This window comes from Petromyzon marinus, chromosome 71 (assembly GCF_048934315.1).
Source record: "Petromyzon marinus isolate PM22_M1 ecotype Great Lakes invasive population chromosome 71, UKy_Petmar_22M1.pri1.0, whole genome shotgun sequence".
In the NCBI taxonomy this organism is placed as follows: domain Eukaryota; kingdom Metazoa; phylum Chordata; class Hyperoartia; order Petromyzontiformes; family Petromyzontidae; genus Petromyzon; species Petromyzon marinus.
In genome coordinates this window covers 455626-469768 of record NC_133737.1, presented here as the reverse complement: position 1 = coordinate 469768, position 14143 = coordinate 455626, and the positions used below count along the sequence as shown (strand labels likewise).

Below are 14143 nucleotides of genomic sequence, written 5' to 3'. Positions count from 1 at the left end.
TGACTGGCGGCTCATTAACATAATATATTCATGAAAGCCGTCGCGAGTTTATTGCGACGAGTTCGGCACCCACGCCCACAGAGCCGCTCATTGTGGGAGGGGAGTGTTTTGTACCCCGCAAGTGGCGTCATGTCAACTCCTGCTGCTGCGTGACGTCACGAAGTAACAGGAAGCTGCTGCTCCGCCGTGCACTGAAATCCGAGGTGAGAAATTCTCATCGCGGTTGTGGTGGTTGTGGTGGTTGTTGTGGTGGTGATTGTGGTGGTGGTTGTTGTTTACCGAGGTAGAGCCTCGCTCTCTCTCGTAGGGATGTCAATTGAGTAGCAGCGAGCATGGAAGCGATGTCCAGGTTGGAAATTTACAGCGCGGGGCCTAGCCACGCGGGGCCTTGCCTCCTGCCCTCGCCTGATCGCGTTTGCTTCAATTCTCTCGCTTAAGTTTAATTTGTCTTCACTCGGCTCGCCACTTTGTCACTTTGTTTTACTTGTTGTGGTGGTTGTTGTGGTCGTGGTTATTGTGGTAGTTGTTGTGGTTTTTGTGGTGGTTGTGGTGGTGGTTGTGGTGGTTGTTGTGGTGGTTGTTGTGTTGGTGGTTGTGGTGGTTGTTGTGGTGGTGGTGGCTGTGGTGGTTGTTGTAGTGGTGGTTTTGGTGGTGTTTGTGGTTGTTGTGGTTGTTGTGGTGTTTGTTGTTGTGGTGGTGGTTGTGGTGGTGTTTGCTGTAGTGGTGGTGGTTGTGGTGGTTGTGGTGATGGTTGTTGTGGTTGTTGTGGTGTTTGTTGTTGTGTTGGTGGTTGTGGTGGTGGTTGTTTTGGTGGTAGTTCTGGTGATTGTGGTGGTGGCTGTGGTGGTTGTTGTGGTGGTTGTGATTGTGGGGGTTGTGGTTGTGGTGGTGACTGTGGTGGTGGTTGTTGTGGTGATAGTTGTGGTGGTGATTGTTGTGGTAGTGGTTGTTGTGGTGGTAGTTCTGGTGATTGTGGTTGTGGTGGTGGTTGTTGTGGTAGTGGTTGTTGTGGTAGTGGTTGTTGTGGTGGTTGTGGGGGTGGTGGTTGTGGTGGTGGTTGTGGTGGTGGTTGTGGTGGTGGTTGTTGTGGTGGTTGTTGTGTTGGTGGTTGTGGTGGTGGTTGTTGTGGTGGTTGTCATGGTGGTTGTTGTGGTGGTTGTGGTGGTGGTTGTTGTAGTTATTGTGGTGGTTGTGGTTGCTGTGGTGGTTGTTGTGGTGGTTGTTGTTGTGGTGGTGGTTGTTGTGGTGGTTGTTGTGGTGGTGGTTGTTGTGGTGGTGGTTGTTGTGGTGGTTGTTGTGGTGGTTGTGGTGGTGGTTGATGTGGTGGTGGTTGTTGTTTTGGTGGTGCTTGTTGTGGTGGTGGTTGTGGTGGTGGTTGTTTACTGATGTAGAGCCTCGCTCTCTCTCGTAGGGATGTCAATTGAGTAGCAGCGAGCATGGAAGCGATGTCCAGGTTGGAACTTTACAGCGCGGGGCCTAGCCACCCGGGGCCTTGCCTCCTGCCCTCGCCTGATCGCGTTTGCTTCAATTCTCTCGCTTAAGTTTAATTTGTCTTCACTCGGCTCGCCACTTTGTCACTTTGTTTTACTTGTTGTGGTGGTGGTGGTTATTGTGGTGGTTGTGGTGGTGGTTGTGGTGGTTGTTGTGGTGGTTGTTGTGTTGGTGGTTGTGGTGGTTAATGTGGTGGTGGTTGTGGTGGTGGTGGTTGTTGTGGTGGTTGTTGTGGTGGTGGTGGCTGTGGTGGTTGTTGTAGTGGTGGTTTTGGTGGTGTTTGTGGTTGTGGTGGTTGTTGTGGTTGTTGTGGTGTTTGTTGTGGTGTTTGTTGTGGTGGTGGTTGTTGTGGTGGTGGTTGTTGTGGTGGTGGTTGTGGTAGTGTTTGCTGTAGTGGTGGTGGTTGTGGTGGTTGTGGTGATGGTTGTTGTGGTTGTTGTGGTGTTTGTTGTTGTGTTGGTGGTTGTGGTGGTGGTTGTTGTGGTTATTGTGGTGGTTATGGTGGTGGTTGTGGTGGTTGTTGTGGTGGTTGTTGTGGTTTTGGTGGTGGTGGTTTTGGTGGTGGTTGTGGTGGTGGTTGTTGTGGTGATAGTTGTGGTGGTGATTGTTGTGGTAGTGGTTGTTGTGGTGGTAGTTCTGGTGATTGTGGTGGTGGTTGTTGTGGTAGTGGTTGTTGTGGTGTTTGTGGTGGTGGTTGTGGTGGTGGTTGTTGTGGTGGTTGTTGTGGTGGTGGTTGTGGTGGTGGTTGTGGTGGTGGTTGTTGTGGTGGTGGTTGTTGTGGTTGTTGTGGTGTTTGTTGTTGTGTTGGTGGTTGTGGTGGTGGTTGTTGTGGTTATTGTGGTGGTTATGGTGGTGGTTGTGGTGGTTGTTGTGGTGGTTGTTGTGGTTTTGGTGGTGGTGGTTTTGGTGGTGGTTGTGGTGGTGGTTGTTGTGGTGATAGTTGTGGTGGTGATTGTTGTGGTAGTGGTTGTTGTGGTGGTAGTTCTGGTGATTGTGGTGGTGGTTGTTGTGGTAGTGGTTGTTGTGGTGTTTGTGGTGGTGGTTGTGGTGGTGGTTGTTGTGGTGGTTGTTGTGGTGGTGGTTGTGGTGGTGGTTGTGGTGGTGGTTGTTGTGGTGGTGGTTGTTGTGGTTGTTGTGGTGTTTGTTGTTGTGTTGGTGGTTGTGGTGGTGGTTGTTGTGGTTATTGTGGTGGTTATGGTGGTGGTTGTGGTGGTTGTTGTGGTGGTTGTTGTGGTTTTGGTGGTGGTGGTTTTGGTGGTGGTTGTGGTGGTGGTTGTTGTGGTGATAGTTGTGGTGGTGATTGTTGTGGTAGTGGTTGTTGTGGTGGTAGTTCTGGTGATTGTGGTGGTGGTTGTTGTGGTAGTGGTTGTTGTGGTGTTTGTGGTGGTGGTTGTGGTGGTGGTTGTTGTGGTGGTTGTTGTGGTGGTGGTTGTGGTGGTGGTTGTGGTGGTGGTTGTTGTGGTGGTGGTTGTTGTGGTGGTGGCTGTGGTGGTTGTTGTAGTGGTGGTTGTGGTGGTGTTTGTGGTTGTGGTGGTTGTTGTGGTGTTTGTTGTGGTGGTTGTGGTGGTGGTTGTGGTGGTGGTTGTTGTGGTGGTTGTTGTGGTGGTGGTTGTGGTGGTGGTTGTGGTGGTGGTTGTTGTGGTGGTGGTTGTTGTGGTGGTGGCTGTGGTGGTTGTTGTAGTGGTGGTTGTGGTGGTGTTTGTGGTTGTGGTGGTTGTTGTGGTGTTTGTTGTGGTGGTTGTGGTGGTGGTTGTTGTGGTTTTGGTGGTGGTGGTTTTGGTGGTGGTTGTGGTGGTGGTTGTTGTGGTGATAGTTGTGGTGGTGATTGTTGTGGTAGTGGTTGTTGTGGTGGTAGTTCTGGTGATTGTGGTGGTGGTTGTTGTGGTAGTGGTTGTTGTGGTGTTTGTGGTGGTGGTTGTGGTGGTGGTTGTTGTGGTGGTTGTTGTGGTGGTGGTTGTGGTGGTGGTTGTGGTGGTGGTTGTTGTGGTGGTGGTTGTTGTGGTTGTTGTGGTGTTTGTTGTTGTGTTGGTGGTTGTGGTGGTGGTTGTTGTGGTTATTGTGGTGGTTATGGTGGTGGTTGTGGTGGTTGTTGTGGTGGTTGTTGTGGTTTTGGTGGTGGTGGTTTTGGTGGTGGTTGTGGTGGTGGTTGTTGTGGTGATAGTTGTGGTGGTGATTGTTGTGGTAGTGGTTGTTGTGGTGGTAGTTCTGGTGATTGTGGTGGTGGTTGTTGTGGTAGTGGTTGTTGTGGTGTTTGTGGTGGTGGTTGTGGTGGTGGTTGTTGTGGTGGTTGTTGTGGTGGTGGTTGTGGTGGTGGTTGTGGTGGTGGTTGTTGTGGTGGTGGTTGTTGTGGTTGTTGTGGTGTTTGTTGTTGTGTTGGTGGTTGTGGTGGTGGTTGTTGTGGTTATTGTGGTGGTTATGGTGGTGGTTGTGGTGGTTGTTGTGGTGGTTGTTGTGGTTTTGGTGGTGGTGGTTTTGGTGGTGGTTGTGGTGGTGGTTGTTGTGGTGATAGTTGTGGTGGTGATTGTTGTGGTAGTGGTTGTTGTGGTGGTAGTTCTGGTGATTGTGGTGGTGGTTGTTGTGGTAGTGGTTGTTGTGGTGTTTGTGGTGGTGGTTGTGGTGGTGGTTGTTGTGGTGGTTGTTGTGGTGGTGGTTGTGGTGGTGGTTGTGGTGGTGGTTGTTGTGGTGGTGGTTGTTGTGGTGGTGGCTGTGGTGGTTGTTGTAGTGGTGGTTGTGGTGGTGTTTGTGGTTGTGGTGGTTGTTGTGGTGTTTGTTGTGGTGGTTGTGGTGGTGGTTGTGGTGGTGGTTGTTGTGGTGGTTGTTGTGGTGGTGGTTGTGGTGGTGGTTGTGGTGGTGGTTGTTGTGGTGGTGGTTGTTGTGGTGGTGGCTGTGGTGGTTGTTGTAGTGGTGGTTGTGGTGGTGTTTGTGGTTGTGGTGGTTGTTGTGGTGTTTGTTGTGGTGGTTGTGGTGGTGGTTGTTGTGGTGGTGGTGGTGGTTGTGGTGGTGGTGGTTGTGGTGGTGGTTGTTGTGGTAGTGGGTGTTGTGGTGGTGGTTGTGGTGGTTGTGGTGGTTGTTGTTGTGTTGATGGTTGTTGTTGTGGTGATGGTTGTGGTGGTGTTTGCTGTAGTGGTGGTGGTTGTGGTGGTTGTGGTGATGGTTGTTGTGGTTGTTGTGGTGTTTGTTGTTGTGGTGGTTGTGGTGGTGGTTGTTGTGGTGGTGGTTGTTGTGGTTATTGTGGTGGTTATGGTGGTGGTTGTGGTGGTTGTTGTGGTTTTGGTGGTGGTTGTGGTGGTGGTTCTGGTGATTGTGGATGTGGTGGTGGCTGTGGTGGTTGTTGTGGTGATAGTTGTGGTGGTTATTGTTGTGGTAGTGGTTGTTGTGGTGGTAGTTCTGGTGATTGTGGTTGTGGTGGTGGTTGTTGTGGTAGTGGTTGTTGTGGTAGTGGTTGTTGTGGTGATAGTTGTGGTGGTGATTGTTGTGGTAGTGGTTGTTGTGCTAGTGGTTGTTGTTGTGGTGGTGGTGTTTGTTGTAGTGGTGGTGGTTGTGGTTGTTATGGTGGTAATGGTTGTTGTGGTGTTTGTTGTTGTTGTGGTGGTGGTTGTTGTGGTGGTTGTCATGGTGGTTGTTGTGGTGGTTGTGGTGGTGGTTGTAGTTATTGTGGTGGTTGTGGTTGCTGTGGTGGTTGTTGTGGTGGTGGTTGTTGTTGTGGTTGTTGTGGTTTTGGTGGTGGTTGTGGTGGTGGTTCTGGTGATTGTGGTTGTGGTGGTGGCTGTGGTGGTTGTTGTGGTGGTTGTGATTGTGGGGGTTGTGGTTGTGGTGGTGGCTGTGGTGGTGGTTGTTGTGGTGATAGTTGTGGTGGTTATTGTTGTGGTAGTGGTTGTTGTGGTGGTAGTTCTGGTGATTGTGGTTGTGGTGGTGGTTGTTGTGGTAGTGGTTGTTGTGGTAGTGGTTGTTGTGGTAGTGGTTGTGGGGTGTTGGTTGTGGTTGTGGGGGTTGTGGTTGTGGTGGTGGCTGTGGTGGTGGTGGTTGTTGTGGTGATAGTTGTGGTGGTGATTGTTGTGGTAGTGGTTGTTGTGCTAGTGGTTGTTGTTGTGGTGGTGGTGTTTGTTGTAGTGGTGGTGGTTGTGGTTGTTATGGTGGTAATGGTTGTTGTGGTGTTTGTTGTTGTTGTGGTGGTGGTTGTTGTGGTGGTTGTCATGGTGGTTGTTGTGGTGGTTGTGGTGGTGGTTGTTGTAGTTATTGTGGTGGTTGTGGTTGCTGTGGTGGTTGTTGTGGTGGTGGTGGTTGTTGTGGTGGTGGTTGTTGTTGTGGTGGTGGTTGTGGTGGTGGTTGATGTGGTGGTGGTTGTGGTGGTGGTTGTTGTAGTTATTGTGGTGGTTGTGGTTGCTGTGGTGGTTGTTGTGGTGGTGGTGGTTGTTGTGGTGGTGGTTGTTGTTGTGGTGGTGGTTGTGGTGGTGGTTGATGTGGTGGTGGTTGTGGTGGTGGTTGTTGTGTTGGTGGTGGTTGTTGTGTTGGTGGTGGTTGTAGTGGTGGTGATGGTGGTGGTTGTGGTGGTGGTTGTTGTTTACAGAGGTAGAGCCTCGCTGTCTCTCTCGTAGGGATGCCAATTGAGTAGCAGCGAGCATGGAAGCGATGTCCAGGTTGGAACTTTACAGCGCGGGGCCTAGCCACCCGGGGCCTTGCCTCCTGCCCTCGCCTGATCGCGTTTGCTTCAATTCTATCGCTTAAGTTTAATTTGTCTTCACTCGGCTCGCCACTTTGTCACTTTGTTTTACTTTTAAATATTCACGCAGTTTTTATTTCATTCTTTTTTTACCAGGCCAGGCCCGCTTGAGCTGCTGTGCTGCTTTTGTTTTTAGAAGCGACCTGCCGACATCACAAGGTGAGGCTCGTCAACAGCGTGGCGGTGTTCACTCTAGACGCGTGGCGGTGTTCACTCTAGACGTGTGGCGGTGTTCACTCTAGACGTGTGGCGGTGTTCACTCTAGACGCGTGGCGGTGTTCACTCTAGACGCGTGGCGGTGTTCACTCTAGACGCGTGGCGGTGTTCACCCTAGACGCGTGGCGGTGTTCACTCTAGACGTGTGGCGGTGTTCACTCTAGACGCGTGGTGGTGTTCACACTCTACATGTGGAGGGGAACCCCGGGTATCGGGAAGGAAATCCACGCAACCACGGGAAGAGAGATAGAGACACACAACTTCGGCTGTGTTGATTGATCCTCAATGAATTTGCTTGGTGGAGTGAGGAAGCATTAATTCTGAGAAGGTGAACGTGGCCAGGCGTGGGTCTGGACACACCATCACCTGTGTAGCATGCCAGTCCGTGACAGTGGTGGAGCCAGTGGGGGTGGGGTGGCACGTGCCCCCCCCAACAGTCCGATCGAAATCCCTAATTTTGATTGGATCATTGGGGTTTATTAGTAACTAGCTTCACTACCCGGCTTCGCCCGGAACTTGGATTCTTGTCTTGGATATATTTCATATTACCTTATATTTCACTGAAAAACCCTTAAATGTTGATGCTTGCAAGAAGGTAAAAAGCCAAAACAAATCAAGTTACCTAAATCGGTTGTTTTCACTCAAGGAAATTTAACCTTAATCCACTTCTACGCAAGGTCGATTTTCGCCACTCTGGAATGAATGACGTGGCGAGCTGAAAATAGTCGCGTTCACTTAGAAATTCCAAACAGCATAAGCTGTGAAAATTTCATGACGCCAAAGCTCAGCGTTGGAGAGGTTTTTCTGCTTCACACAAACAAACAGATGTAATTTTCTGCTTCATATTTAAGATAGCCGTTCTACCCGTTCTTCGCACGGATATGTATTGAAACTCCGAGAAACCAATGGCTTCATCGGCCAGGAGCGACGCGCCACCTAAAATCTCCCGGCACGCTGTGAACAGCTCTAAGCATTGCAGAGCGCTTAACTCAGGTGTGTTGCGGGTTGACGTAACAAACTTCATGGTCATACAAAATACAAAAATATATTTTTATAATAAAGTATTAAAGCTTTCGTGACTGCATAAAATTACTCAATTTTTTTCGGTAAAGTCACGTATGTAGAAATACAATAAAATTATATTTAAACAAAAAAACAAAAAACAATCACGACGCTTCGATCACAATGCAAGCGATCTTCATCAGGTGTCAAGAACAAATCACGGAGGTAAATACAACAAAAAGATGAGAGACGAGAATTCAACAAACCTGAAAAAACATGTCAAGCACATCCAGTCATGCCAACAACACAGACACTTCCTAGCGGACCACGAATTTCAGAAGAGTGTTAAATTTCGTGTTCAACCTTTGGATTGCAAATACCAGCATAGATAGAATAAAAATACGAGGTACAAGGTCAGTAGAAATACATATACATGTCCACCAAGAGGTAAGGGGGGAGGAAAGACGGACAGGGAGGCAGAGAGAGAGGGGGGGGGGGCGGAGGGATGAACAGAAGCTTAAATAGGAAATACGGTTGGAGGGGGGGAGGGGCCAGAGCGAGAGCGGCAGCTCAAACACGCACATCTTACACATACAAAACGGCAGCTCAAAAAAGGACCACCTCTTGTAGATACAAAACGGCAGCTCAAAAAATGACCACCTCTTGTAAATACAAAATGTCAGCTCAAAAAAGGGCACATCTTACACGTAATTACAACGGTAACTTCCCCGTAGAAGTGTGATAATAAAGTATTAAAGCTTTCGTGACCGCATAAAATTACTCATTGTTTTTTTTTGTAAAGTCACGTATGTAGAACCTCGTATTTTTCATTCTATCTATGCTGGTATGTGCAATCCAAAGGTTGAATACGAAATTTAACACTCTCCTGAAATTCGTGGTCCGCCAGGAAGTGTCTAACTGTGTTGTTGGCCTGACTGGATGTGCTTCACATAATGTTTTTCAGGTTTGTTGAATTCTCGTCTCTCATCTTTTTGTTGTATTTACCTCCGTGATTTGTTCTTGACACCTGATGAAGATCGCTTGCGTTGTGATCGAAACGCCGTGATTGTTTTTTTGTTTTAATATAATTTTATTGTATTTCTACATACGTGACTTTACCGAAAAAACCAATGAGTCATTTTATGCAGTCACGAAAGCTTTAATACTTTATTATCACACTTCTACGGGGAAGTTACCGTTGTACTTATGTGTAAGATGTGCCCTTTTTTGAGCTGCCGTTTTGGATTTACAAGAGGTGGTCCTTTTTTGAGCTGCCATTTTGTATTTACAAGAGGTGGTCCTTTTTTGAGCTGCCGTTTTGTATGTGTAAGATGTGCGTTTTTTATCTGCCGCTCTCGCTCTGGCCCCTCTCCCCCTCCAACCGTATTTCCTATTTAAGCTTCTGTTCATCCCTCCGCACCTCCCCCTCTCTCTCTCTCTCTCTGCCTCCCTGTCCGTCTTTCCTCCCTCCTTATATTTTTATACTTTGTTCATTGTGTACAGTACGGAACCTACCCACATGCCAAATTTCAAGTGTGTAGCATGTTGGGAAGTATGCTAAACACTTTTGAACAGACACACATATCCACACATTTCCCTTTTATATATATATATAGATAAATCAGCATTTTGCGACCCCCACTGCCACCGTTTGGCATATTATTACGTGCCAGGGACTCTATGAGAGGACAACAGTCCGAGTCCAAAATTGGCAATAAGTCACGGCAAAGCTGTTACAAGCGACTCACAGAATTGTGCGCAGTTGTGTATACAGTACACGACTTCCCTGATGGCAAACACTTTCAGCGAGCGCGGTGCCTATCATACGCGTCAAATAAAAAGCAAGGGACAAGTCCTTACTAACTAACAACTCCTTACAACTCCTTACTAACAACTCCTTACTAACAACTCCTCGCTTACTAACAACTCCTTACATACTAACAACTTACTTACTAACAACTCCTTACTTACTAACAACTCCTATCATTTTTCATTGCTGAAGGGGTTGCCCCATCTTCCTGAAAATCCTGGCTCCACCTCTGAGTGTGTGACAGGGTCAAGTTTGTATTTTGCAGTAAAGTCTATTCACTCTATTGAGCACGGAGGTTATATCAAAACAGTTTATTTTTTATTTCCTCTGGAACTTTTTGTAAAAATGGAGTCAGGAAGTTATCACAGCACATGTGCAGTTGAAGTCAGAACTGTTCATCCCAGCATTCAAGGACATCTGTGCCTGGCTTCACACCTCTAAGTTGCGATTGAACATTAATTTATGCATTTCTGCATAACACAAACAGTATTATTTTCAACACCCTTTGGTATGTCAGCTGAATTTAGCTTTCATAAATATTCCTTTTGAAGCCAGATAGCCGAAATTGTGTGCTCGGAGTTTTGGGTTAACATTCATTTTGAAGATACGAGGGCTTCCAGGCATGTTTATGACATTCGCCCTCTCGTTGTGTGCCATAACAGCCCGTGTGATGAATTTGGGACACTTTTTCACTATATCATAAATATATGAATAAGTATAGACATGTAAGTCACCTTTGACTGTGTATATGCATTCCTCTGTGCATCAATACTGACGTGTAGATGGTGTGGATATTCTTTTTTTTTCTCTCTGCAGCTGTCGCTTCCTCTGCAGAATTTGTCTGATGGAGCAAAGGCACTCAGCGCAGCTCGGTGCAAAAAGGCATCAATGCAACCGGCGTGCAAACAGCACGGATAGTACTGAACATTTGACACGGCACCAGATAACTCACACAGGAGAGAAACCCTTCAAGTGCAGTGTGTGCGGGAAGGCATTTTCACCGTCATCTGCTCTTGTAGCACACCAGAGAACACACACGGGAAATAAACCCTTCAAGTGCAGTGTGTGTGGGAAGGCGTTCACACAGTCATCTACTCTTGTAACACACCAGAGAACTCACACAGGAGAGAACCCCTTCAAGTGCAGTGTGTGTGGGAAGGCGTTTTCAGATTTATCTCCTCTTGTAACACACCAGAGAACACACACGGGAGAGAAACCCTTCAAGTGCAGTGTGTGTGGGAAGGCGTTTGCACGTTCATCTACTCTTGTAGAACACCAGAGAACACACATGGGAGAGAAACCCTTCAAGTGCAGTGTGTGTGGGAAGGCGTTCACACAGTCATCTACTCTTGTAACACACCAGAGAACTCACACAGGAGAGAAACCCTTCAAGTGCAGTGTGTGTGGGAAGGCGTTTTCAGATTTATCTCCTCTTGTAACACACCAGAGAACACACACGGGAGAGAAACCCCTCAAGTGCAGTGTGTGTGGGAAGGCGTTTGCACGTTCATCTACTCTTGTAGAACACCAGAGAACACACACGGGAGAGAAACCCTTCAAGTGCAGTGTGTGTGGGAAGGCGTTTGCACATTCATCACATCTTCAAGTACACCAGAGAACTCACACGGGAGAGAAACCCTTCAAGTGCAGTGTGTGTGGGAAGGCGTTTTCAGATTCATCTGCTCTTGTAAAACACCAGAGAACACACACAGGAGAGAAACCCTTCAAGTGCAGTGTGTGTGGGAAGGCGTTTGCACGATCATCTACTCTTATAAAACACCAGAGTACACACACAGGAGAGAAACCCTTCAAGTGCAGTGTGTGTGGGAAGGCGTTTGCACATTCATCTACTCTTAAAAAACACCAGAGAACACACACAGGAGAGAAACCCTTCAAGTGCAGTGTGTGTGGGAAGGCGTTTGCACAGTCACCACATCTTCAAAAACACAAGAGAACTCGCAAGCATCAGAAGACCCACAAGGAGTGGAGTCTGAAATCAGCTTGTGGAAGTCAAAGTGGCGCAATGAGCCCATCCCTCATGAAACAAGAACCGGAAGAAAATCCAAGCTTGGACACTTTTAAAGGTATCGAGGTGAAATATAAAGAGGTGAAGGTGAAATATGAACAAGTGATGGTGAAGAGCGAAGAAGTGAAGGTAAAATGTGAAGATGATTCAACTCCAAAGTCGGACCGACACATTAATGGAGGAAACGTGAAGCAGGAGGAGAATTCTGACTGTGAGGCAGAGCGAGGCAATTCTCAGCAGTTTGTGGAAGTGGAGGTGTGGGTGGACTTCCTCCGAGACAATACGAAGTCAATTGGAGACCCGTTAGATGTGTAAGCTTGAGACGATGTCGCTCCAATAGATGCACCTTTGTCACAGGCCTTTAATGACAACAATAAAGTTGAACACTTAATTCCTAGGTTCAACCTGCAGGGTAAGAGCAGCCAGTCTTTGTGGACCTGTGGGTTGGGTAGATCTCTAACCATGAGCGAGAGTCAATAAGCTCCCAAGCATTCACAAGGTTCTAATTATTCCAATTATATGGTGGTTGCTTAATCGCCTCTGGCAATTCGGAGTTTTGTATCGTATCTTGTCTCAAACACTCGAAGAGCACCCCCAAATAGCAGCTGCCCCTGTGTGGCACAAGGTGGTGGCCCTGCACCGGCCTGCATGTGTACAAGAGCCTGTCAGTAGGGGGTGATGGTTGATGTGGGATCTTGGTTGTGTAGTTTGTAGGTAATGTTTAGAATTTGATACATTTTGACGCAGACGCCAGCATGCAATGGCCAACTCGTTTTGGCGCAATAGCACGTTGTACATACACTGTTAAGCAGACGGTGCATATTTTTTTAAAATAGCTTCTTGTTAATGCGATGTAACCTTACTCATTGGTTTTTTCGGTAAAGTCACGTATGTAGAAATACAATAAAATTATATTAAATACAAAACATATCACGACGTTTAGATCACAACACAAGCGATCTTCACCAGGTGTCAAGGACAAATCATGGCAAGAACAAATCATGGATGTAAAAAAGATGAGAGACGAGAATTTAACAGACCTAAAAAACATGTGAAGCACAACCAGTCAGGCCAACAACACAGACACTTCCTGGCGGACCACGAATTTCAGAAGAGTGTTAAATTTCGTGTTCAACTTCTGGATTGCACAAACCAGCATAGACAGAGTGAAAATACGAGGTACATGGTCAGTAGGAAAGACGGAGAGGCAAAGAGAGAGAGAGGTGAACAGAAGCTTAAATAGGAAATAAGGTTGGGGGGGGGGGAGCAAAAGGAGAGTGGCAGCTCAAAACAGCACATCTTGCATATACACAAGCGGGGGGGGGGGGGGGGGGGGGGTGGGAACAGGCTTGGGGTGCACCTGTAATTCAATTTTGTTCATATGCCTGTCAATAATTTAGAATTAATACTTGTATGATTGTGTGCATACATGTAACATTTTGTGTAAAAGGGTCAAACATTGAATAAGTGATGTTAGGACAAAGTGTGTGTTTTGGAAGTAACCTGTACAGATAACTCAGGTGAGACTCATTGTTCTTGTGATACAGGTCAAAGGGTATTTTTATGTTTCAGGAAGCTTCTCCCTCTGGAGCAACTCATTGTCTTTGAAATAGGGAGCACACTCGGATCATTCATCAGTTACAAGGCATACCACTCAAAAGTTACACGTAGAGGAGATACATTCTCTACAACACGAATTATAATTTTGTATTACGTGTTGATGTAGATTTTCTCGAATTAGGACAAGAAATGGTCCTTGCTGATTAACGTCTGGATGTTCACAACCAAGGGTTGAAGCAAGCCAGATCGCCTGCGGTGCCCCTCACAACCATTTACGGCCTGGGGCCAGGAAAGTCACGAAAAAATTGCACACGAACGACGCCTCCACGCAAGCTCCCGATGCTCCGTTTTGAAGTTTTAAAATGAAACAACTTTGAATTGTATTATTTTGAATTAGTTAATTGTATTTCTTCATTAAAAGCTTATTAATTGAAAACGATATTTCGCGTGAATTTTCTCGCGTCATTAAGTAGATGGCTTTGCCGGTGGTTTGGTTCGATGCGAACTTTCACCTGGTTGGGATCGCGGGATCCAGATGAGGCGACGCAGAGCTGGCCGTGCGAGAAGACCGCCGTCCGCAAATTGATTCCAATGCGATCGAACGTCTGTCCCTGCGCCTCCATCGTTCATGCAGGGGACGCGTAGGTTTGCAGCGCCCCCTGCATGAAAACGACGGAACGTGCAGCGTTAGTCACGAAGTTGTGCGTAAGCGCCATAACAAGGCGCTGTCAGCTGACCTGCCACCACGTTCACGGGTCAACAGGGGGCAGCCGAGAGAGAGTGAGGTGTGTACGAGTCGACCAAAGTAAACCCCCGCCCCCACCCCCGTGACCCGAGAATAACATCCCTGACCCCCCCACCCGTCTCTAAGGCCCCTTAAGATAAGACCTTCCAGAAGGTTCTGGGAGGGGGGGTTGGTGGTTCAGGAGGGGAGGGGTGACCCCGACCTGGGGTTAAAAGCCCGGCCCCCTGGACCGGCCGGGCAGTGTTCACCAACTCAAGCCTGAAGACATCCGAAGACCTGAAGACTGGACCAGCACCCAGGGACCCTCAACCGAGGCTCTTGTTAGAGCCGGGTTGTAGCGGACCAGAGGTGAGCTCCCATACCCTGGCTGGGACGGGTCGTCCAGTCTTCCCTTAACGCCGGGCTAGGGGACCCGTGTGTAGCAGAGCCCGGAGTGTGCAGGCTGCGATAGAAGGGAGGCTGTCAATCGCGTAGGCTATCAAGTGGAAGGGGCCGTACTCCTTCGTGTTACAGTAGTGTGAAGAGCCGAGTTCGAAAGAGTTATAATAAACGCGTTGCCTCAACCAGACGTCT

At 47.9% G+C, this 14143-nt stretch overlaps 1 protein-coding gene across 1 annotated transcript; it reads left to right on the top strand.

The window, feature by feature from the left end:
- The first annotated feature begins 90 nt into the window (after positions 1-90).
- LOC116957258 (uncharacterized) lies at positions 91-13261 on the top strand. The gene is made up of 3 exons (XM_076055464.1): positions 91-203; positions 6308-6370; positions 10056-13261. The coding sequence occupies exon 3, from the start codon at positions 10084-10086 to the stop codon at positions 11578-11580; it is 1497 nt and encodes a 498-aa protein (XP_075911579.1). The 5' UTR covers positions 91-203; positions 6308-6370; positions 10056-10083; the 3' UTR covers positions 11581-13261.
- Positions 13262-14143: the final 882 nt, after the last annotated feature.

Coding starts and splice junctions, on each gene's coding strand:
- LOC116957258 (XM_076055464.1), top strand. CDS start 10,084: ATGGAGCAAAGGCACTCAGCGCAGCTCGGTGCAAAAAGGCATCAATGC.